Source organism: Lepidochelys kempii, chromosome 9 (genome assembly GCF_965140285.1).
Source record: "Lepidochelys kempii isolate rLepKem1 chromosome 9, rLepKem1.hap1, whole genome shotgun sequence".
Classification (NCBI taxonomy): Eukaryota; Metazoa; Chordata; order Testudines; family Cheloniidae; genus Lepidochelys; species Lepidochelys kempii.
In genome coordinates this window covers 2,242,289-2,267,809 of record NC_136388.1, presented here as the reverse complement: position 1 = coordinate 2,267,809, position 25,521 = coordinate 2,242,289, and the positions used below count along the sequence as shown (strand labels likewise).

Below are 25,521 nucleotides of genomic sequence, written 5' to 3'. Positions count from 1 at the left end.
TGTTGTTGTGGCATTGTACATTCCTGCTGTAGCTGGGCTGTGTGTGTGTGCAAATGAATGTCCTCTCTCAGCCTTTGAAGCCACCCACCGGGAGAGAAGTACATAGACTAGTTCAAACTGGATTCTCCAGAGACCAACAAAGTGGGATAAAAGCAGGGTTGTGAACTGGGTTGTGAACTGACTTGGGGGTTTCTTCCTGATCCAGCAAACCGACTGGACCCCGGGGCCACGCAGGGCCCCAGTCCTTAGGGGAGGATTGGAAGGACTGGGCTTACTGCGGCCTCAGAAGACTGTGCGCTTGTTCTGAACCAAAGCTCTGCCCTTGTAACCACGAAGAAGCCCCAAGGGTGGGGCAATGCCTCGTAAACTTATTAGCATGTGCAGCTTCTCTCACTGTTTTTAATACGTTTTGTCTATGATGCTTTTTGCCTTAAGAATAAAAGCTGGCTGGCTTCGAAAGAGCTGTGTGGTAACGTATATCTGTGCCAATCCCCCTGTGATCCGCCTCTGAAGAGAAAGCAAGCAGATCTGTTTAGGCAGACTCTCTTTGCTGGGAAATACACAGTGCAGGCAGGGAACTGTGCAGCTTTGATGTACCCTGGTCAGGAAGGAAAGAGACGCAGGTCTCCACCCAAGATCAGCAGTAGTTGTGCAGCTGGAAGCCTGAGGGAAATACAGGTGCAGTTGCCCTGAACAGTGACAAGAACAATGTGCTGTCAAGCCTAATCTGCCGTCTTTGGAGAGCTAAAGTGGTCTGGAAGCATGGGGCTGCCTTTGAACAGGAGAGAATTCCATGATCAGAGGGCCGGGGGCACCCCTCCTTCCCCATTTATTAATAAGCCTCGTGACTGATTCAGGACTAGCCTGATGAATTTGACTTGGCATAATAATAGTAACAAAACTTCCCTTTTCTATCACTGTCCATCCAAGGGTCTCAAATTGCTTTATCAATGTTAATAAACTCTCCTCGTGCCTTGCGAGGTAGGTGTGTTGTTCTAGCCATTTTACAGATGGGTAAACAAGGCTCAGAAAGTGTAAGTGACTTGACTAAGGACACAGATCAAGTGAGTGGCTGTGGCTAGATTGGAACCCAGGAGTCTTGTCTTCTAGTCCCCTGCTCTAACCATTAGCTCACGCTGTGAATCATATTGGTCATTTTAGCCAAGAGCAAAAAAAACCGCAATACTACCGCTTGGCTACTGTAGGCCGGAAAATCAAGAGGGTTGTCTTTGAAATATCTGCTGTGGAGGAGGCCACCAATTTGTACTGTCTGTTCATCTCTCAGCAGCGTCCTCTGGCTGAGCAGGGGTTGGTTAGATCCAATCAGATCCCACTCAGACCAGCCAGAATGCGTCACTGTCGAGTGATGGTAAAGCTCCAACTCCTGTCAGTCTGGATGTAAGAGTCTGGGCTCAGAAATCAAACCCAGATCTCTCCTGTCATAGTGCGGGCCCCGTACAGTTTAAAAGCCACATCTCACATATGTCTGAGCGTTTATAGAGATGTTACTTACTGGTTTCTGGTCTACAAAACTTGGCCACTGTCTCTGGAGCACCCTTCATGAAGACCTGCTGCCCCCCTCCGATCTCCTGAGCTATGACCGACATCCTCTGCAGGGCTGAGGAAAATGGAAACTGGTGTAAGATGGCAATTCCTTCCACTGGAACCTAGGAGAGAAGAGCAGGTACCATATGCTACAGCAGTGATTCTCAAACTAGGGGCGCCGCTTGTTCAGGGAAAGCCCCTGGCGGGCCGGGCCGGTTTGTTTACCTGCCGCGTCCGCAGGTGGGGCCCATCGCGGCTCCCACTGGCTGCGGTTCGCTGCTCCGGGCCAATGGGAGCTGCTGGAAGCTGCGGCCAGCGCGTCCCTCGGCCCGCGCCGCTTCCCGCAGCCCCCATTGGCCCGGAGCAGCGAACCGCGGCCCCTGGGAGCCGCCATCGGCCAAACAAACCGGCCCGGCCCGCCAGGGGCTTTCCCTGCGCACGCGGCGGAACAAGTTTGGGAACCGCTGTGCTACAGGAAGGCTATAACCGCAAGTCAAAGGGGTTTGTGCTGCTCCCAGGGCCATCGCAGGGTGCTAGGGCTGAGCCACGTGCGAGCACAAACTGTGACTTCTGGGCTTTTGTGCAGTGTGGTTAGAGTCATAGAATTTAAGGCCAGAAGGGCCAACCAGACCATCTGGGCTGACTGGCTGTATCTCCCAGGCCTCCAGCAGCCCCCAGCACCTGCACGATAAACCCAACAACCGGAATAAGTATCCCAGGCCACTGGAGAGCAGACTGATGTGCCACAGGCAGCGAACGGGATGGACTGAGCTTCACCAGTGCCCAAGCCCCTGCCATGGCAGGGAAAGGATGATGTGAGATGCACCCAAATGATCCTGGCAAGTGACCCGCACCCACACACTGCAGAGGAAGGAGAGGAACCTCCAAGGTCCCAGCCAGTCTGGCCTGGGGGACAATTCCTACCCAACTTCACTTACAGCGATGAGTTAGACCCTGTGCATGTGAGCACCAACCAGCCAGCCAAGCACCTGAGCAAGGGAGAGAGAGAGAGAGAGAGAGAAAATGCTCGGTGCCCCCTCAGAGCCCTCGCCCTCCCCAGCCAATGTCCTGTCTCCAGCCCCGGCCGGCCCTGATGCTTCAGAGGAAGAAAATCAATCATTTGATCTGTCAGAGGGGTGATAACTCCCAGAGCAGAGGGGAATGATTCAGTGAGGAGTGTAGGGGTCAGGAGCATCACGCTGAAATTTTAGGCAGGAAACCTGTAAGCTGAATTTCAGGAAAACCTTCCTGGACAGTGAGATCCAATTTTTATACTTCACTAAACACACAAGTCACGGGATCTGTGTGACCAGTCACTCGTGAATTAACATAGAATTAATAGACTGGTCCATAGCCCCAGCTGATACATCTCTCTGATATAATAACAGATAATAATAATAACCACTGGTGAGTAGCCCCTAGTAGAGCCATCGATTCCAAGGAGGTAAGGGTGTCACAACCCAGCCCTTAGGAAAGTGCTGGATTATTTTCAAACCAGCCTGAAGCAGTTATGGGACATTTGCCTTTCATTTATTTTCCCTGTCCAGCTCTGCTAGTAGGTGCATGGGCCAAGCCAGACCCTTGGTCCTGCCCCCTTTGGGGGTATCAAGCACCCCCAGGGGAGCAGGGACACAGCAGCCCCTGCATTCCCACAAGGATAGGGACCATGACTCTCCCTGGCCTTTATACAGGCCACACAAGGAGGGGAGGAGTATTCTAGTGCCCTTCCTCCCCTCAGTGCCCCCTGCCTAAGGGCCAGGCACACTCTGGCCGTGTAGAAACCTAGGGAACTTCAGCCTAGCCCCAGGGGTATGTTATCTCCACCTCACAACCCAGGCTGAGTGATGGTCTTTGCTCAGGAAGGGACGAGTGGTGAAGTGAACGGCAGCGCTGCGGAGATAACACCTCCCTGCTCTGTGGCCTGCAGCGCCCAATCCAGTGAGCACCACAATCACAGCCCGTTTTCTTTCTAGTGATTAGAGAGAAAGCTCTTTGCCTCGATCCAAACACAACGGTGGACTGGCGAAATGTAAAGGGGCAGGATGACTGAGGACTTCTTGACAGAGCAGCTAATTATTGTTGTCTCGAATTTAACTTAATTATAGATGGTGTGTACGTGATTAAAAGCTTACATTGCCGGCTTTGGGTCCAGGTTTAATAACAACAGCGTGTGCGAATTCGCCATTCTTAACATGATCTTCACTGGAATCCTCAATCTCCTGTTTATTCAAAGACAAAGAGGACCTTTTAGCTCGTACACTTTAAGATATATTCTACAATCTGCACTGAATGAAGGTCAATGGTGAATTAATAATCAAGTTCGCACCAGCAGGTTTCATCCAATACTTTCATAGTCTTTCACAGCAAACTTTTAGTGACCCTCACAACATCCCTTGTGAGGAAGGTAAATATTATTATACATGGTGTAGGTAGCCCGATACGTCCTGTGATCAGACCTTGCTTCCGGAGGGGCAGTGGAGAGAGAATACCACACAGAGAGGGAAAAGGAAAGCACAGCACAGCTCAGGTGCTTGGAGGATGCTAGCTTCATCCCCTGGCCCCACGCCTTATGCCTGCACTATCTGTGCCAAGGACTGCTGCTCGAGAATGGGGCATTTTAGCCGCTCGTGATGCTGTGGCGTATCGCAGAGCAACTGAACTGCGCTGGGGCTTACACCATTGTCATTCATAGAGTCATAGAATCATAGACTATCCGGGTTGGAAGGGACCTCAGGAGGTCATCTAGTCCCACCCCTTGCTCAAAAGCAGGACCCATCCCCAATTAAATCATCCCAGCCAGGGCTTTGTCAAGCCTGACCTTAAAAACTTCTAAGGAAGGAGATTCCACCACCTCCCTAAGCAACATAGAATCATAGAATATCAGGGTTGGAAGGGACCTCAGGAGGTCAAAAGGATGGCAGTAACTTTGCCAAACTTTTACCCTTGGCTTGAAACCTTCCATGCCAGGTGTCTGCCACAGGCTGTGGTTTTCATGGGAAGATTCAGCCAAAATGATTCAGCAGGTTCTGGGGATGAGATCGGGGGAAATGTTGTTTTGCTCATGTTAACAAAAATTAGCTGTTAAGGATTTTTTTAGTAGCTCTAGTGCCAATTGGCAGGGGGTCGCCCAGGGTCAGAGCTGTGCCTGTTGCTGCTCCTCCCATGAAAATCTGCCCAAATTTGGAAATTGCAGTTTGCACACGCTCAGTAGAGATTTATTCAAGTGGCTGCTAAACTCTCCAAAGATTCCATCTAGCCTCAGCGTCCTTTGGCCCTGTGCATCTCCTGCGTCAGACTGGAATGGTTGGGCATGCTGCGTGCTGACGCTGCAGGGGCTGAGCTGGACTTTCCTTGTGGCTCCAGGCACCAGGACTGAGAGAGCAAGGAGACTGTCTGCACTTGCTTTCAGGGCTCCCCTGACTGGCTGTAGGGCAGCAAAGAGGAGGAGCAAGCCGCTGCGCTTTGAGTGCCGAAGGGTGAGGAACTGGAAAGGGGGAGGGATGGGGAGAGGGTATTGCAGGAGCCAGAGGGTGGCGAGAAGCTGGGGGGCATAGCCAGAATGGGGAGGAAGCAGTGGAAGACAGGAGCAGAGGAGGTGGGCAACGTTAACATTCTTTATTTAGGGTTTTTTTATGTCATTATGTACAGTCTACAGATGGGAAAACTGAGGCATACAGTAAGTTGCCCAAGGCCACACAAGAGTTAATGACAGAACTGGAAACAGATCCCAGAAATCACGACTCCCAAGACCCTGCTCTGTTCACCAGGGAAGATCCCATCCCTACACTGTGTATCTTGGCAGTCCAAGTCCTTCTGGAGGTGACTGCTTACAAGTCAGGTTCTATTTCATTTGTTGGTTTGTGTTTTACTTAGTTGATGCTGCCCTTTAAAGAGCACACAGGCCATGGAAGTTAGTTAAGAACATAATAACGGCCAGGCTGGGTCAGAGCAAAGGTCCATCTAGCCCAGTATCCTGTCTCTGACAGTGGCCAATGCCAGGTGCTCCAGAGGGAATGAACAGAACAGGGAATCATCAAGTGATCCATCCCCTGTCACTCATTCCCAGCTTCTGGCAAACAGAGGCTAGGGACACCATCCCTGATTATCTTGGCTTATAGCCATCGATGGACCTATCCTCCATGGATTTATCTAGTTCTTTTTTTAAGCCAATCATACATTTGGCCTTTACAACATCCTCTGGCAAGGAGTTCCACAGGTTGACTGGGTGTTGTGTGAAGCAGCACTTTCTTCTGTTTGTTTTAAACCTGCTGCCTGTTAATTTCATTGGGTGACCCCGGTTCTTGTGAGAAGGAGTAAATAACACTTTCTGATTCACTTTCTCCACACCAGTCATGATTTGATGGACTTCTGTCACATCCCTCCGAGTTGTCTCGTTTCTAAGATGAACACTCCCTGTCTTTTTAATCTATCCTCATACGGAAGCTGTTCCACACCCTTAATCGTTCTTGTTGCCCTTCTCTGCACCTTTTCCAGTTCTAATCTATCTTTTCTGAGATGGGGTGACCAGAACTGTACGCAGCGTTCAAGGTGTGGGCATATCATGGATTTGTAGAGTGGCATTATGGTATTTTTTGTTTTGTTCTCTATCCCTTTCCTAATGGTTCCTAACATTCTGTTCGCTTTTTTGACTCCTGCTGCATGTTGAGTGGATGTTTTCAGAGAACTATCCCCAATGTCTCCAAGATCTCTTTCTTGAGTGGTAACAGCTAATTTAGACCCCATCATTTTGTATGTATAGCTGGGATTATATTTTCCAATATCCATTATTTTGCACTTATCCACATTGTATTTCATCTGCCAGTTAAAGCATTGTTGCTTCACTCTAGAGCTGCAGTTACTGCAATCAGCCACTAGATGCAAGTGAAATTTACCCCATCCCGTTTGCCTACGTCATCACGAAGCCAAATGTAAACTTCCAGGATGGGCTAAATATAGGGAAGACAGGAGTTGCTGCACTGGATTAGAACAGTGATCCATCGGGTTCAGAATCCTGTCCCTGACAGCAACCATGATCAGTAGCAGGCGTAAGAAAGCAGACTGGAAATCAGTAACAACATGCCTCAGAAGAAGTTTCTTCCTATCTCCCGTCATTAGTGACTGATTTAGGCTCTGAAACGTGAAGGTTTATATCCTTTGTAGAAATAAAGTAATCTCTCCTATCTAATATAAAGGTGGATGTTCTTTACCCACCTTTATCCTAACTCGTTTTAGGAAACCTGCTAAGTCTTGGCATCAGTGAAGTCCTGTGGCAATGAATTCCATTGGTTAATTATGGATTGTATAAAAATGCATTTTCTTTTATCAGTTTCAGAATGTTGCCTTTCGATTTCATTGACTGTCCTATTGTTTTTGACTTATGGCAGAGGGTATATAGGAACACTGATGTTTTAATGTCTCCAAGATTCAAATTTTTCTTCTCCTCCAGGCTTGTTTTAAAAATCCAGCATTCCATTCCCACAGTGTGTCTCAGAAATGAAACATAAGAGGCTAGTGCTGGTTTCATCATTACATTACTGACTGACAAGGAGGAAGAGTTAATTAAGCGGCTGAAATGGTTTTTGTCTAGCTGTGACTTTCAGAGTTCCAGAAGCTCGCTCCACCTTGTGATTTGCAGTATTGGTTAATGGTCCTATCCTTGAGTAAGACAGACATTCGTCTTTCAGTTTCCTGGCTCTTGAAATATCTTTTGTTGCAGAATTCAGCCTGCTTGAGCAAAATATATTGTAATACACTAGCCTTGTATGTGTGTGCTCCTACCCTCTACGGGCTAGAATTAAAACAACCTAGCCGTGTCTTTGCCTCTGACAACTGACGGATGTTCTACTTTAGCTTACTTCTAGCCCAGTCCAATAAGTACTAGCTCTTGGTCCATGCTGTGGAATAATCTTAGCTCCCTTGGCAGTCTGTGCATCCCAAACAGGACAAAAACAACGAAGAGTCCTTGTGGCACCTTAGAAACTAACAAATTTATTTGGGCATAAGCTTTCGTGGGCTATAACCCACTTCATCAGATGCATGGAGTGGAAAATACAGAAGGGCAGGTATAAATACATAGCACATGAAAAGATGGGAGTTGCCTTACCGAGTGGGGGGTCAGTGCTATTGAGGCCAATTCAATTAGGGTGGATGTTGCCCATTTCCAACAATTGACAAGAAGGGGTGAATATCAACAGAGGGAAAATTACTTTTTGTAGTGTTAACGAGGCCAATTCAATCGCGGTAGATGTGGCCCCTTCTCAACAGTTGACAAGAATGTGTGAGTATCAACAGAGGGGAAATTATTTTTTGTAGTCACCCAGCTGGTAGCTACGAGTAACAGTAGCTAGGGTGACAGAAGCATTCTTCTGCTGACCTAGCTGCGGCTGCCCAGGGGTCTAGGTCAGCATAGCTACAGCACGCAGGAGTGTGGATTTTTCATACCCCTGCATGCCAAAGCTATGTTGACCTAAATTTTAAGTGTAGACCAGGCCTAAGGAACTAGGCTGGGAATACAGGTGGGGCTCGTGAACCTACCAACCCCATCTAATCTGCAGAAATGCCAGAGTAGAAAATCATAGACAGTGGAGTGGTGAGAACGCAGGGCTCTTTTCAGGAAGAGCTATCCCTGCCCTCCTTGTGGAAGAAAGGATTCAGGATGGGACTTTCTTTGCCCAATATCTATTCTTTGAGCAGAGGAGGACCCTTCCCGTTGGTTTCTGTTTGGGAGCAGACTACCCGCAACAGTGAGTAAGGAATGGCCCCCACCTTGTGCCAGTACCAAGATTTTCCCCAATCTTAGAAAGACAAAGCTTTACCCAATTGGTTGCCTCAAACATTTTCAGGTCCAATGGATCTCCCTGTATCTTCCCATCCAGAACAATCAGTGAATGACAGCTCACCATGGTGCCGCACGTTGGTCCCCAGGGCAAGCTGTGACCAGAGGCGAAGCTGTGGACTTTCTGAAAGCTGGTTTATAAGAAAGCATAAAAGTAGCTGCGTTACATGGTTTAACTACAGCTCCTCTAATCGTAAAAACTACAAAACCATAGCACGAACAAAGGGCCGATTGAATCCCTGTCCTGTGATCAGGCCACATGAATTCTGCTCTTGGTAGAGTTGATTCTCTTTCATGTGTATCGCATGTGTCATTCTTTAACTCACTCTTCTGAGCAAGTCATCGTACATTCGAATCTCACAGTAAAGCAGACCTAGCCTCTGGCTCAGTGCCTACCTTGGTTTATTTGATCTTAAATAAAAAATAAATATTTTTTCATGAAATTGGCTCCACAGATGGCGAATTGCTCAGTGGATGGCACTAGAAACGGGTGTACTCTATGTATCCCCTGAATGCGCACAGAAAGACTGCTCCATTCTGCCTTGCCAATATGCCTCAGCCGTGAGAGAGGGGGAGAGGTTAGTACAGCCTCCGGGGCCCTTCAGTCTGCTGAAACTGTCAACAGGGGTGAGAAATAGTGACAGCTATGGTGGTATTCTGTGACATGGGTCAGCAGGATCTGACTGAGACAACCAGCTCATTTCACAAGACCACTGAACAGCCATTGAAAGTAGCAAATTTCAGTCACTACCTATTGTGGCCAAATTCGGACTGTTGAATGACCCCATTAGCAATCCCCGGGGCTCACCCTGCTGCTGTGAAATGAAGGAGAACTACTGCGACCAAATCCAGGCACAATCCAACAAAACACAAGCTCCGTCTATTGTCAAAGACCATTACCTGTTTCCTTCAGAAACGATCACCCCCCATAGGTCTAGTCCATCTTCTGTTAAGGTGCCAGTCTAGGTTAAAATGGACATTTGCATTAACTTCACTTTGTAAAGACATATGACCTCTACGAGGAGTAAAATCAGGATCTGTTTCAAAAGATCCCTGCATGGGAACACAGGAAATGTCATACCAGTTCAGAGTAATGGGGCACTGAGCCACTGCCAGCTGCTTCAGCGGAGCTCAGTCACTGCGACTGATCACATGTGTGTAAGAGTACAGGGTCAGTCTCTAGTTCTGTATCATGCCATGGAAATGTCTAAATGACTGTAATGCTAGTAGACATTCTAGTGTGCGGATGTCTTGGACTAAGGCTGTGTCTACATTGCAATGGAGGGGCTGCCTTGCAGCATGGGTAGGCATAGCCTTGCTGACTTTCAGCAAGCTAGCACAGCGGCATGGACCTCAACATGGGGTCACAACGTGAGCACGTACAAGGGTCTCCGGGCAGCCTTGTATAGCCCATGCTGAAGCCCCTGCTGCTGCATCTTCACTGTTATTTTTAGCATGCTGGCTAGATTGAAGCTAGGGCCCGTGTGTCTACGGTGCTGCAGATCACACCTTTGACTGCAATGCAGACGTAGCCTGAGAGTTTGAAGAGTCATTATGGGACTCCAGCCACATAATGGAGTGGCCTCACTTCTTTAGACGATCCATGCCTAGGGGAGGCAGTGCACTCCTGGAGTGTTTGACCAGCCCCACATGTCAGTAATAGAGACTCAGCCATTCGAAATGCACATCTCACAATGCACCATGAGCACTGAATTATACCGCACCAAGGGGCCATACTGTCTGGTTTTGCTTCCATATCATAAGAACATGAGAACAGCCAGGCTGGGTCAGACCAAAGGTCCATCTCGCCCAGTGTCCTGTCTGACGACAGCAGCCAGTGCCAGGTGCCCCAGAGGGAATGAACAGAACAGGGAATCATCCCCTGTCGCTCATTCCCAGCTTCTGGCAAACAGAGGCTCAGGACACCATTGATGGACCTATCCTCCATGAATTTATCTAGTTCTTTCTTGAACCCTGTTATAGTTTTGGCCTTCACAACATCCTCTGGCAAAGAGTTCCACAGGATGACTGTGCGGTGTGTGAAGAAATACTTCCTTTTGTTTGTTTTAAACCTGCTGCCTGTTAATTTCATTGGTTCGTGTGTTATGAGAAGGAGTAAATAACACTTCCTGATTCACTTTCTCCACACCAGTCATGATTTTATATCACATGTATATACAAAACAGAGAAAATGCAATACAAGAAATGATACAAACAATGGGGTTTGGTTATGGTTCCATTGAGGCCATGTACTGGAAGATTGAGTTGAAATGCTGTGGGAGAGGGTGCTCTGGCAGTAATTGTAGCCATCTCATTTCGCCTTGATTTGAGTCTGAGCCCCTTTCAGACTAAATCTCTGGCAGGTCTCCCTCTCTCTAGGGAGACAGAATCTTATTTGGCACAGCAAATGGATAAATAAGATAAAATGGAAAATTTCTCCCACGAGCTGTCTGTCACAAGTGCAACATTTTCTCTTCCTGGTTTCTGCAGTCTCACTTTATCCTCTGGTTTGATTCCAAGCGCTCCCAGCTTTTAATAAAACAATAACGAGTCCATCACACTCACTTTGTCAAAGCAGATGAGGTTGAGCTGACCACACACATTGATCCTCTGAGGACTGATGCAGAAGATTCCCTTTTTCTTCAGCCTGCCCTGCGTATAAATGATCCCTGTCGTCAAAGCCGCAGGGAGAGCTGGAGGGACTGCAATAGTGATGACATCCAGTGCCTTTTTCACCACTTCTCCTGCCTCTTCCTGACACAAAACAAATGCTGTTGTCAGCAAGAGAACAAAAGCTTGCACTAAGGATTGCGGACATAAGACTAGAACTTCATCAGCAAGCAGGTAATAATACTAGGGTTGTGCCCAAAATCTTGACACATGTGCAAAAATCACTTCCCTGTTGCTGAAATGTAGCCACTTCTGGGGTGGAACATAGGAGCTGTTTACAAGATCCCAGCAACACCATACAACAATTTAGAGGGCAGGAAGTGAAAAATACTTGACCATATCCTGGGGTCCTATGTGGCCACCTAGTGCCATACCCTTGGCAGTAAAACCTGTCTATTATGAAGATTTCCCAGGTGGAAGGTGGGTTGTGCAGAGGTAGAGAGCAGATGTAGGTGCTGATATGCTACACCCCCTCCCCTGTTGTTGGCATAGCTGGGAAAGTATAGCTACAAAAATGGGGTCTGATTGGGATACTCCTATGAGATGTCAATCCTGGGCTACATTTCAGGCACCCTGGGGCCATTACAAGCTGGTCTAATTACAGCAGACCTCAGGCTGCTGTAACACAGTGCAGGACAAAACAGCACCAGGAGTGGAGCAGTGCAAGGAATAGCTTTAAATCCCCGTTTCACTCCATGCCCTGTGTGTTCTGGCTAAAGCCGAGGGCTTTGCTGACTCTGACTCTGCAGAAGGACATTAGGAAAACAGAAGGCAATCACCAGAAGGGCAGTTTACTGGGGCAACAGCCCTAATTACTGCAAAAATTGCCACAGCATCTTTAATGATCCTAGGCAGGCAGGTGTTTGCTTTTTTGTCTTGTCCTAAAGATGAGTTCAACTGAGACTGTCTCTCAAATTGATCATAATGGTCATACTGGGTCAGACCAATGGTCCAGCCAGCCCAGTACCCTTGCAGTGGCCAGTGCCAGGGGCTTCAGAGGGAATGAACCAAACCGGGCAATTCTGAGTGCCCCATCCCCTGCTGTCAGGTCCCAGCTTCTGGCAGCCGGAGGGTTAGGGACACCCAGAGCATGGCGTTGTGCCTCTGACCATCTTGGCTAAGAGCCATTGATGGACCTATCCTCTGTGAACTTATCTAGTTCTTTTTTGAACCCAGTTATACTTTTGGCCTTCACAACATCCTCTGGCAAGGAGTTCCACAGGCTGACTGGGTGTTGTGTGAAGAAATGCTTCCTTTGGTTTGTTGTAAACCTGCTGCCTATTCATTTCATGGGTGACTCCTGGTGTCTGTGTTTTGTGAAGGGGTGACTAACACTTTTTCTCCACAGCAGCCATGATTTTACAGATCTCAATCATATCCCCCCCCTTCGTCGTCCTTTTTCTAGCGAGACAGTCCCAGTCTTTCTAATTTCTCCTCATATGGAAGCTGTTCCATACCCCTAATCATTTTTGTTGTCCTTCTCTGTATCTTTTCCAATTCCCGTGTATCTTTTTAGTAGAGTTCTGTGCGGATACAAAACTGATATCTGCGGATGCAGATACCCACCTGTCAAGGTTCCTCCCCCACTCTGAACTTTAGGGTACAGATGTGGGGACCTGCATGAAAACCTCCTAAGCTTATCTTTACCAGCTTAGGTCAAAACTTCCCCAAGGTACAAAATATTACACCCGTTGTCCTTGGACTGGCCGCTACCCCCACCAAACTAATACTGGTTACTGGGGAAGAGCTGTTTGGACGCGTCCTTCCCCCCAAAATACTTCCCAAAACCTTGCACCCCACTTCCTGGACAAGGTTTGGTAAAAAGCCTCACCAATTTGCCTAGGTGACTACAGACCCAGACCCTTGGATCTTAAGAACAATGAACAATCCTCCCAACACTTGCACCCCCCCTTTCTTGGGAAATGTTGGATAAAAAGCCTCACCAATTTGCATAGGTGACCACAGACCCAAACCCTTGGATCTGAGAACAATGAAAAAGCATTCAGTTTTTTACAAGAAGACTTTTAATAAAAAATAAAAGTAAATAGAAATAAAGAAATCCCCCCTGTAAAATCAGGATGGTAGATATCTTACAGGGTAATTAGATTCAAAAACATAGAGAACCCCTCTAGGCAAAACCTAAAGTTACAAAAAAGATACACAGACAGAAATAGTTATTCTATTCAGCACAATTCTTTTCTCAGCCATTTAAAGAAATCATAATCTAACACATACCTAGCTAGATTACTTACTAAAAGTTCTAAGACTCCATTCCTGTTCTGTCCCTGGCAAGAGCAGCATACAGACAGACCCAGACCCTTTGTTTCTCTCCCTCCTCCCAGCTTTTGAAAGTATCTTGTCTCCTCATTGGTCATTTTGGTCAGGTGCCAGCGAGGTTACCTTTAGCTTCTTAACCCTTTACAGGTGAGAGGAGCTTTCCCCTGGCCAGGAGGGATTTCAAAGGGGTTTACCCTTCCCTTTATATTTATGACACCACCGATATCAAGAGGATATCGGCGGAGCTGCAGAGCTCTACCAGGAACTGCAGTGGACAAAGCAGTAGCCTGTCAGGCCGCTGCTCGCAGGAGCCAGTGCCCAGCCCGGGCAACTCCTCCAGCGTGGCTGTACGGCTCCCAGCCCTGCTCACTGGGGTAGGTGCTAGGCTCCCTGGCGGCTGTCCCTGGTTGCGCTAGAGTGGGCAAGCGGCTCACACGCTCCTGGACAGGAGATGCAGACCACTGCCACACTTACAAAAGTGGCCTCTAATTTGGGCACCTCAATTTCTGAGGGACAGCTGGAGATACCTACGGTGTGAATGGCAGATGTGCTGAGCACCTGCAATGCCTGCTGGTTTCAGCTATGTTCACAGATGCTCAGCACCTCTGAATATGGTGCCCAAGAAGTCTCAAGCTGGGGCCTGCAAAACTAAGGCACTGAAAATTAAAGCCACTTTTAAAACCATGGACCTAAGTGACTCACCCGAGACCACAGGAGACGCTGCAGAACTGGGATTTGAATGAGGAATTCCTAGCTCGAACCACTAGAAGGTGCCATATCTGAAGCGTTACGAGTGTCCAGGCTGTGCTCACCATTCCTCCCCCACTGTTACTACATCAGACCACACGGTGCACCAATCTCACTGGATTTTTCTGTTTGTCATAGGTAACTCAAAGGTGTCTCTCTTGTTAGTATGTCAGCACTGATGGGAGCTGACACATTCAATATCTGACAGGACTGAATTTCAGGTAAGTCTGACAATATGGATAGCCAGGTTCCTGCAGCTTTGATTGTCTCACCGTGTACGTTATGTATTCCAAGTGAGAAAGTTCAATATAAAAGGAGAAGTGTAGACCAGGACTGGGTTGCATTTTAAACACACTTTCCTGGAAAACAGCTTGAGGTAAATTCACGTTCCGAACCAAGTGTCTGAAGACTGACTAGGGAATATATTTTTCCCCTTTGGAACAAACTGCAGAATAAGATGTTTTGCCTCTGAGGATTTGGCCTTTTCATTGGCTTCTCCAAACATGGCACAGTTCCTAGCAGCTTTCAGAAAGCTGCCTTTTCCAGTCCGGCACTTGTCTGTGTGTCACCCACACCCCGGAGCCCATTTGTGATTTTTTTTAAATACAGAAACTAGGAATGTGCAAAAGTGCAGAACATATTGCAGATACTTCCGGTGGTGTATTTGTTGCATTTCACATCACCTGCCTTCCTGCTCTGAACTGTTGCATTCATGAAATATCGTGGCTATTTTGACATGAACATGTGAGCATTGACAGCATGCTCAGTACCGTATGAGACCCAGCTATGAAGAGAACCTTCATCTCAGAGAGCAAGCTAAAGGACACACTGGGGAGACTTCAGAGGAAATGTTAATATAGAATATTGGTGGGAGTTTGTACCTTAGTATGAAAATGTGAAATGGTGCTTTTTTGTTTTTGTTTCTGTAAAAACAATGTCATTTTAAAATGACCCCACATTCTAGTGCAAATATGTAGTGAAAATAAGACCAAATTTCATAAGTGCAACAAAATCTGAAGACACTCCACATTTTTGTGCCTTCTGAATTTTGTTGTGGTGATTTCTCCCACTTACCCCGTTTAGTGCAAAAACACACACTGCATAGATCATTCCAATGGTTGCAAGCACTATGAGGCACATCAGGAACCGTAAGGCGTCTCTGTACAGCTTGAAATTCATGGGCTTAGGGTAGAGAATAGACCTCACCAGGTCCCCTTTGGCTGTGTTGAAACCTGAAGTGACAAACCAAACCCACAAGACATCAGTAAATGGTGAAATTGGTTCTAAAAGTTCATTAAGAAAAATGGTGGAATGAGAAGATTCACAGCTACTGTAACTTAAAATGAGAGACCCAGATCTCACATTACAACTTATAAAAGCTACTGTATGGAAACATTCTTTCCAGAAACTGTGATATTTGTCTTAAGCAACCATCAGCATGTCCAATCCTGCAAACACTCACTACATGGTACTTACTACGATCAGCAGACCCATAGGGTGACTTCGGGAGGACTAAACACAATAGTAAGTAATTGTGTGATTGGGCACTCAGTGATCAAGAAACGTTGATTGTCTAATAGGTTTGCCTTCAACTAAAGATCAGACAACATTGTACTGTAAACCTCGGGGATTCTTTAAAGTGATTGCTTGAGCTAGAGGATTCTCTGTGGCAGGTGCTGGTCTTTAGTGCTGGTTTTACAATACAGAAGAAATTAAGAGCATTGTGAGGATGTTTGGAGTCTCCTGTCTGTGGCTGAGCTGTGCCATCCACTGCTAACCCAGTCCTCATGAGGGCTCTGTGAAACCCGTTGGTTTGTGGGAGGATGAGTTTCAGGGAACCTTACTACTGGATCTTGGGAAAGCAGATTTTTACCTTGAGTTTCAAATTCACCTGAACTCAGAATCTCAGTCTGAAATTTGGCTAAAACAAGCACCCAGGCGAGTTGCATCAAATCAAAAGGCATTTTCTGAGATCCCTCCATCCTCCAAAAGACCTACTCTGCTGCTGCCCTCAGCTATCTTCTGTGGTGAGGCAAGTGCCTCTCTAGCTCCTCTTCTGCTTCAACTTCTTCAGTGTGTGGCAGGGTGGAGGGGTAGCATGGCTGGTCTGCTGTCCTCTCTTACTACTTTTAGGGGAAAGGGAAAGACATGGAGAGGTGGACCTGCTCCTCTTTCTCCAATCCTCTGCATCTGCCATTCTCTCTCATCACCAGAAGTTGATCCAATAAAAGATCTGACCTCACCCACCTGATATAGCATTAGCAGTGTTGACTGTTGACCCCTGACCTGATCTTGGAGGGTCTATAGTTTTGGGTAAAATAATAATGGAAGTTTCTGAAGCTGTAACAGCAAGCTGAAAAACTAAAATACATGTATTAAGAATAGGCTTGGCGAGAGGTTTTAAGTATTAAGTGTTACAGGCTTAGAGTGAGGCCTAGAAGTTAGCAATATGCATCTTGTGATAAACAGGGTAAACCCATCAATGAACAGATGGTAACATCTTACGGGCTTTCTGCAGTCAGAGCTAACCTCGGTGATGTATCAAAACTATTGGGAAATGGACAGATGCAAATGATTGGTTTAACTATCGGAAATGTCATTATGGGCAACTGGCATACCACATATGGACAACTGGAACCCTAAAATTGGGCTTCCAGAACACCAGATATGAATAGAGGGCTGTGACTTGATCATACATGGTCCAGATGCATGTGGGTGGAAGATGCATGTGGGTGGAATGGAACAAGGTGTATGAAAGGTTGTCAAACCAGCCCCTAGTTGGGACACCAAGGATGACCAAATGGCCGAAGCCTGACTACAAACAAGCCCCCTGTAATGATCTCCACTTTTTCTTTTATCTTAGCTGTTACTTACAACTTTAAGGAGACTGGTATGTCAACATTGGGGGATTGCTTTATGTGAAGCCAGCCTAAGGCTGTAAGCATGCATGATCCAGGGGGTGTTTTGTTATACATATCTGGTTTTGTATAGTTATGCTTGGTTTTATTTGGATTTTAAGTACCATCTTCATGTTTTGATTTGTGTGCTTTACTCATCTCAACTCAGTGAAATTTCTCATGTAGCCACCTGAGTAGAGAACCTGTTAGTGACTTGTGCAATTTTCACCCTAAACTCATCCAAGGCTACAGCAGGGTCAGAGCAGTGTAGTCTCTTGCCTGCTCTCCCCCAGTGAGGCACTGGCAGAGCAGGCTGAGCACACTCGGGTGTTGTTCATTCCTTTACACTCTGGTGTGTCTCCTTTGCGCTGAACTCAAACTCTCAGGATCAGACTAACTCTTGCGGCCTGGCATATCCACTGTTGTTTACAAAGCTAGATGCTTGTGCAAACACATGGACACACATCCAGAATGTGATGCCCCACCCAAGGGAGCTCTTCCCTGATCACAAAATAAATCACCAACAACAGAAAAGCCATCCTCACTGAGCCATCCTAGCCCACCACTTGGGCACAGGACAAGAGCGTGGCCTTCCAGGGTGGTGCTCAGCAAACCTGGGCTCTGTTGAACTGAGTCGGAAACCCCTTGCCAAAAGCACCCTCTAACCAGGCATCTGAACTGGGGGGGACTGTTAGCTGGAGCACAGCGGCCATGGTGTCAGACCAGGAGGGTGTCAATCCCACAGCTAGCCAGGTCCTGGAGAGGAGCTGAGTATGGGACTCTGTTCTAGCATTTAGGACTGTGTTATTGTACAGTAATAGTCCCACACAGAATACCTGGGCGATGCAGGCTTTAGGGCTAACGCTGTAGCATGCTGTCATATTTTTTTTTAAAGGGTTATGCCGAGCAATACAAACAAGAAATAGCAGTTTGGTGCAGACAGAGATCTTGGCCAAACGCTGCTCTCAGCCAGGCTGGGGTAAATTTGGAGTAAATCCATTAATATCTGTGTGACTGGTATGACAGGGGATTGGGCTCGTAGGGCACAGCTACCCTGCAAACTCACATCCCCCCACCCCCCGTGGCAACAAGTCTGAGCCCTGGTCACCTGACTTGGGCTTGCAGTGCTCATGCTAGGGGGCTAACAATAGCCGTGTAGATGTTAGGGTTCGGGCTGGACCTTGTGCTCTGTGCCAGGTGTCAGCACCTGGGCTCCAGCCTGAGCCTGGAGGTCTATCCAGCTATTTTTAGCCTCCCAGCTTGAGCCCTGCGAGCTCGAGTCAGTTGAGCCAGGCTCTGAGACTTGCTGCTGAGGGTCTCTTTTTGCAGTGTTGACGTGCCCTTAGCCTGGGCAAGCTACTGCATCAGAGAAAAAGCACCATGAAGAGTGAATTGACTGACCGGTCCTCAGCACAACAGCTCTCGCTGGCTCCTTGCCGTCCGCCTTGGTCTGGATGAGCTCTGTTCCACAGAAGAGGACATGTCTTTTGTAATCCTCTGCGCAGCACATTCTCCAGGGCCTGGAGTCATCGGCCTGGGGCAAGTGGGTCTTTGTTACTGGAATGCTTTCCCCTAGAGGAGATCGGATTGCATTAAGGAAACTGCAGTGCCTTCCAAATCCTGGGTGCATCCCTTTGAAGCCTGCACAGCAGCCATTTGTAGTGTGTATTGTGGTAAGCAGCAGCTAGCCCAAGTGGTGACAAACAAGTTTGGAAAATTATTATTATTTCTATCTCTGGCATTCATGACTGTAGCGGCTGAGTGTCTCACAATCTTCCATGTGTTTATCCTCTCACCCCCCCTGTGCGGCAAGGTGGGGCTGTTGGCCCATTGTACAGATGGGCATGGAGGCACAGAGAGAATAGGTGACTTGCCCCAGCCCACACAAGTGAGTTCATGGCAGAGCAGAGAAGGGAACCTGGCTCTACCAAATCCCTTACAAGTGCCCTGACCACTGGAGCATCAATGCCTGCACGGGTGTGTCCCTCTCAGGTGTGCATGGGGCTGCACAGGCAAATGAATAAGTGTCCAGATTCTGCATGTGAATAGTCCACGCTCAGGTCAAGCCTGCGCCCTGACTCACCCAGGTAAATCTAAGACCTGATTTGTCCTTGCTCACTGAGATCAATGATACTCCTCACCTGAGTAAGGATTTCAAGAACAGGCTTTCAATAGCTGCTCACCGTAAACGAAGACCTGAGTTGCTGCTACCAGCATCCAGCCTGTTGGCTCCCAGGTGTCTGGCTGTTTGGAATCTGACACTCAAGTGACTCAGTTATTCCCTAGGGCAGTTTAAATATTTCATTACCCAAGACAAGGGGAAGCTTTTAGTCACATGCCTTCTGCTAACAAATATTTTAGCTCTGTCCAAGCAGAACGCACCCAGTGGGCTGCTGAGTATACCAGCTGCTTTGCATCCTAACCTGACACGGATTTGCAGTGGGGAACGTCAGCCGGCTCCGTCATTGCAGGAGTAGTCAGGCAGCTCAAACTCTCTGATCCCCTGTCCTCAGGTAAATCCTCTGAGTTCCTCGCCCTGCCCTACTGCTTATCTCCTCTGCCATCACTGCAAAGTACAAGATTGTGCCCTGACAGTTTTCTCTTCAAAGACTTGCTCTCTCCAAAAAAATGTGTCTTATGCAACGGTTGGAAAGCCACAGCTTTGTGGCGTCTGTGACTTTAAGACGGGCCAGGCACCGTCCTTACCTGTCAGCATGCCTTCATTTACAATGCACCCACCGCTGATCAGGATGGCATCACATGGCATAAGGGCTTTGCCCCCTGTCAAAGCCAGCACGTCTCCTGGCACCAGATGGCGTGACTCTAGCTCTTGGAAGCCTGCCGACAATATGAGATGCAAACCTTTAGCGCTGATCTCTCACGTAAGCAAAAAATAGTTCCAAGCACACCCCTGACAAGGCCAATTGCTCCTTGCTTTGTAATGTTTTGTAAGTAGAGATGGGCATAGTTGCCAGTCTGTCTGCGCCTCTGAGCCCCGTCCTGGTCTCTCTCTAAGGGCACCCTCTCGGGTGTCCGGCCTGGAGCCTTTACCCATCCCAGGGTGGAATTCCACCATTCTCCCACTCTTAGACTGAACCCGGGGCTACAGCACCACGGGTCTCAGCTGTGCTTACCCCACGGTCTGACTGGGCTTGGTGCCAGTCGTTTGGGAATCTGTGAGCAGTGGTGCACAGTGGCCAGCCTGCTGAAACCAATGTATTGTGGATGTAACAGTCGGAACAAAGCTTTTAGAGAAAAGGGATTGTAAAATAACAATCAGGATACATGAATGTCTATCCTACCTAAGATTTACCCTCCCCGATGGTAACTGAGGCAGGCCTAACTTCTTTGGACACCCCAGCAGATGCTTGTGTCTTAGTCTGGTTCCCCCAAACAAATACCCCTCTCTTGAGGGAATGCCTTTTGAACCCAGCCTGGGTGTTCCTGGGCCTTTGCCTGTCCTGGCATTGACTCTTAACGTCAAATGTCTGCAGAGAAGTGGCTTATCTTGAGCCATTCTTTCCTTTCCTGCTTGTTTTTCCCTACAGACCCCATTAACCTAAACCCTGGGTTCTCAACTGTGGGGGGTGCATCAGACTTTCGGGGGTGGGGGGTGCACGGCGAGCTGGGCTAAATTTGAGTGAGTGGTGTTGCAACCTGGAGTGGCAGCACCGCTCGCTCATGGGGGTTCGTGTTTGGACCTCCCAGAAGAGTTGAGCCTCTAGAAGGGGTTTTCGCAAGGGCAGGATGAATATCCTTCCCGCTAGCAGAAGGGGGGGCTTCAGGTAAAAAAAAACCCTAAGTGGGGGCATGATTTCGAAAAGGTTGAGAACCCCTGACCTAAACTAACGTATTCATAAACATCCCGATTAGCAGATCACCATGCAATGTTCATCATTATTACAAAACAACGCCAGATCTGTCACAGCAGAGGGGTCTGAACAAGGACCCTGGAAGCAACCCCCCTCTCGCCCCCCCCCATCTGGGGAAAGTTTGGATCTGGATCCAAACACGGAGACTGAGACTTATCTCCTGAATGGGTCCAAACAAGAACTTTGGATCCAAACACCCTGCCACCGAGCAATCTGAATCCATCCTCCTCGCTTGGCCCTGTTTCTTGTTGCTGCGGGGGGCCCACACTAGTGGGAATGTTCAGCTGCAGAGGTTAGACAGGCACCATTGAGGTACATGGTAGCTCTGGCAAAGACGACTCTACTCCCCCGTGCAATGGGTTAGTTTTACCAAGGCAAGGCATGGCCATTTAAACCACACTAATGATACTGTACTTATGAGATTGATGCATGAGAACACACTTCAGCGTTCTTAGTGATGTGAGCCAATTGACTGGAGCGAGAAGAAAGGGAAAACAGTCCCAGAAGAAATTTTAAGAGGTCAGTTGTTGCCCTATTTACTCTCAGTGCTGACATGAGCTGCTGTAACACTGGAACTGAAAACAAAAGAAACAGAAAAATGGAACAGGACGCACCTTTGTCTTTCCTGCACACAGTGACCCTGACACTGTTATGAGACTCCACCAGCCTGTGCAGTTTCATAGATTGCTGCAAATCGGGGAGGGAGAGACAGAATGAAGCGTTCAGTGTGAACGGCCGTACAAAGAAAGACATTATGTAATTCAGTAACTAACTCTTACTGTTGTTTGTTGTTGGTATTGCTGCATCTACCAGAGCCTCAGTCGGGATGGACTGCGCTAGGAGATGTACAAATGTATAGGAAGATAGAGTCTGCAAAGTGCGGACAGTATCATCTCATTGTAGACAAGGTGTAACAGCTGGGTGTAGCAAACCACACCCTGGAATGTGGAAGGGAGGATGAGGGTAGATTGTTACATAGATGATTAGTCTTGCCAGGGGGACTAACTAATAGTTCCAAGATACAGAAATGTTTATCTATCATTTATAAAGGCTGGGATCTCCAAAGGAGCCTTATCCCAGCCTACTCATCTATATCTATATCAAGCAGCTCCCACTGAGAGACAGCCTTCCTGGTATAATCACTTCGACAACCTAAACGTCTCAGATTCTTCAGCTTTTCCTCGTGCCGCTTTGTTCATGGCTGAGAGGATAGGGCCAGAATCTTCCCAAACTAAAGGAATCTACAGACCCTTGGCAATGTCTAACCATTACATTGTCATTGTCCTTATCTTGGTGCCAGGGGACTTCATCCACACCACATCCAGGGATAAGGAGGAGAATTTACTCCATAATTTAGCACTTGTTTAAGCAAAAGGAAAATCACATTTGCTGACCAAGTGCCAGTGATCTATTGTACACTGTGAAAAGGCGATCTTCTCTCTAATGTACCTTCCTGTCCTGCAGAGTCCACTTCCTGAGCAGGATTTGGGGACAATCAAAGAGCCCAACCCCAGAGAACCCATTCCAGGTTTTGCATGCTGAGGCAAGATTTCAGGACCCTTGCAGGGGGTGGGTGGATACGCCTGCAGTGCAGACATGGTCAGTAAGCTCCCAGTTATGTACCTCACTATTGACTCTTAGGGCTGTGGTTCCAGGCTCTTTCAGTCACTGAGGCCACAACAACGGCACTGATTCAGCCTAGTTTTATTACTGAATAGTGACTGAAACTGTGACAGCGCTGGCCTGCCGCCAATGTGAAGAACTAGCTGTTTGTTCTGTACCAGGCTGTGTGTAACATGCAGTGTCCTCTGAGCTGGCTGGCTGGCAGCAACAGTAATCCTTTCCCCTCTCCGCGGGGCGGGGTTCTCACCTTTCTGAGGTCATATATGGTTAAGGCGATAGAAAGGAGGGACGTGATTATGATAGCGATGGCATACTCCTTATAATCTTCAGCGAACCACAGACACACGCTGAAGAGTTGGAACACGTAAAATGGATTTAAGACCTGTTTGGAGACAGAACAGTAGCGTAGGGTTGCCAGGTGTCCAGTTTCCGACTGGAACGCCCGGTCGAAAAGGGCCATTAAAAGTCCGGTTGGCGGTGCTGTGGCCAGCAGGTCCGGCTCCTGGGCGGGGAGGCCACGGGGCTCCACGTGCTGCCCCTGTCCCGAGCACCAGCTCCACACTCCCATTGGCTGGGGACCATGGCCCATGGGAGCTGGGGGACAGGGCCTGTGGGCGAGAGCAGTGCGCGGAGCCTCCTGGCCCCCTGCTTAGGAGCTGGACCTGCTGGCTGTTTCTGGAGCGCAGCGCGATGCCAGGAACAGGCAGGGAGCCTGCCTTAGCCATGCTGACTGCAAGTTACCCGATGTAAGCCTGTACCCCAACCCCCTGCCCCAGCCCTGAGCCCCCCCCAAAACCTGGAGCCCCCTCCTGCACCCCATCCCCTCATCCCCAGCCCCACTCCAGAGCCCATACCCCCAGTCCAGAGCCTGTACCCCCTCATACACATCAATTCCCTGCCTCAACCCACAGCCCCCTCCCGCACACCAAATCCCTTGGCCCCACCCCCCAGCTGGAGCCCCCTCCTGTACCCCCAAACCCCTCATCCCTGGCCCCACGCCAGAGCCCGCACGCCCAGCTGGAGCCCTCGCCCCCCTCCCACATCCCAACTCCCTGCCCCAGCCCAGTGACAGTGAGTGAGGGTGTGGGAAGCGAGCCACTGAGGGAGGGGGAATGTTGTGAGCATGGGGTGGGGCCCCAGGGAAGGGGCGGGGCAGGAGGCGGGGCCTCGGAAGAGGGACAGGGCTAGGGTGTTTGGTTTTGTGCGATTAGAAAGTTGGCAATCCTACAGTACTGAGGCGTAAAGAAGGCATATTTATACTGCTCAGATATATTCAGCTCATTCAATCCAGTTAGAGATGGGCCTAAATCAGGGGTTCTCAAACTGAGGGTCGGGACCCCTCAGGGGGTCACGAGGTTATTACATGGGGGGGTCGCGAGCTGTCAGCCTCCACGCCAAACCCCGCTTTGCATCCAGCATTTATAATGGTGTTAAATATGTAAAAAAGTGTTTTTAATTTAGAAGGGGGGTCGCACTCGGAGGCTTGCTGTGTGAAAGGGGTCACCAGTGCAAAAGTCTGAGAACCATGAGCCTAAATCAAAGCTCCCCCGTGCTAACTTTGACAGCGCTGGCTGCAACCTGCACAGCCTGGGCCCGTCTCTGTTAGCTGGATCCGATCTGGAACGCTGGATCCAAACACCCTTGATCGGTGGGGAAGGAAGTTTGGGTGTGAAGGTCTCAGCTCAAGCCCGTTTCTCTAAGAGAAGTGGAGCAGAGAAAGTTCAGACCGTGGAACGAGGGTGGAGTCACACAGGCCACGTTGTGCTGGCAGGAGGAACCAGCCTAGCCAGCTGATGCTGCTGGATTTATTTTACCAGGTAACTAAACTTTTTGTCAGTTAGAAGATTACTTTTGTGGTTAATGATACATTCCTTGTGGAGCATCCTAGATGTGCACAGCCCTTCACAAGACAAAGGGGCTGTAAAGCCTGCCCATGGCGCAGACAGAAAACACAAAGCAGCAGGTCAGGCCTGGAAGGGGGTGGAGGGAGGAATGGTGAGGAGATCCGTGTGTGACAGTTACCTGGAAGGGTTTTAAGATGGAATTTGGAGGAGGGGGAGCGTGCTTAGTGGAGGGTGACCAAATGCCCAACCACCCATGAACTATATGTCTGCTCTTCGTGCCCAAATAGCCAGCAAAATAAAAGCAATGGAAATGCAGTTTACCTCTTTGATGAGTAGTTTCCAAATAGGGACAACCTGAATATCAATGGCATTTGGCCCACATATTAGCCTCCTGCATGGGGTAAGGATGGAGAGCTATTAAAGGAAAATCTGATTTTCTCACTCATTTAACTGTGCACCCTGACAATGCGACTCAAGCAGCTGCAGCTCCCACCTCCAGTGAGAGTTAGTACTTATCCCATTTTAAAACATAAACACACAAGGCTGCAAAAACCTTGGCTCCAAAGAGAAAGAGACAAGATGTGATGTTTTCCATGTGCTAGTTACATAGATGCATCAGTTCTGTGGCCGGTAGAAGCACAGACCCAGGATATCATAATTGTCTATGCACTAGTGTGTACACAGAAGTGTGAGTGCACACTTTGCACACCCAATCAATAGACTGCACAAATAGCTGAAGAAACTGCACGTGCTAATCGGCAGTAAGATATAAACATGGCCAGTTGCAAGTGCAGTCATCGCAGCTGAGCATGCAATCATAAGTAAGCGCACAAATGATATGCCCACGTTTTTGCACATCCAGTTGCACGCATACAATTATAAACATCTATACCATAGATGTCAGTGTCAGAAAAGCTCTCTCCGTCCATAAGAACTGCATGCACAGCTCATCGGCATAGTATGGGTTTAAAGAAACAAATGTTTCTCTCACGCAAAAATCCCTCGTAACCGGTGTCAAAAAATTCCATACCTAAAACTAAATGTTTTAAATACAAATCTCACGGTATTAGAGCAACACGATCGGTGAGGTCTCTCTCACCAACAGGAGTTGGTCCAATAAAATATATCACACCTCACCCACCTTGTCTCTCTAGTATCCTGGGACCGACCCAGCTACAACTACCCTGCATACAAATCTCTCTGCATATCAT

The 25,521-nt window shown here is 48.2% G+C and overlaps 1 protein-coding gene across 1 annotated transcript in view; it reads right to left on the bottom strand.

Moving 5' to 3' along the window:
- Positions 1-25,521, bottom strand: part of ATP13A4 (ATPase 13A4) — a 62,835-nt gene that overhangs the window by 21,227 nt on the left and 16,087 nt on the right. Inside the window, exons 6-16 of the mRNA XM_073358725.2 lie at positions 24,632-24,701; positions 22,714-22,848; positions 21,458-21,530; positions 19,678-19,809; positions 18,373-18,543; positions 15,149-15,306; positions 10,946-11,134; positions 9,281-9,342; positions 8,361-8,511; positions 3,678-3,764; positions 1,514-1,667 (exon numbers count right to left, since the gene is read on the bottom strand). Coding sequence (XP_073214826.1) covers positions 1,514-1,667; positions 3,678-3,764; positions 8,361-8,511; positions 9,281-9,342; positions 10,946-11,134; positions 15,149-15,306; positions 18,373-18,543; positions 19,678-19,809; positions 21,458-21,530; positions 22,714-22,848; positions 24,632-24,701 — 1,382 coding nt within the window. The remainder of the gene's footprint in view (positions 1-1,513; positions 1,668-3,677; positions 3,765-8,360; positions 8,512-9,280; positions 9,343-10,945; positions 11,135-15,148; positions 15,307-18,372; positions 18,544-19,677; positions 19,810-21,457; positions 21,531-22,713; positions 22,849-24,631; positions 24,702-25,521) is intronic.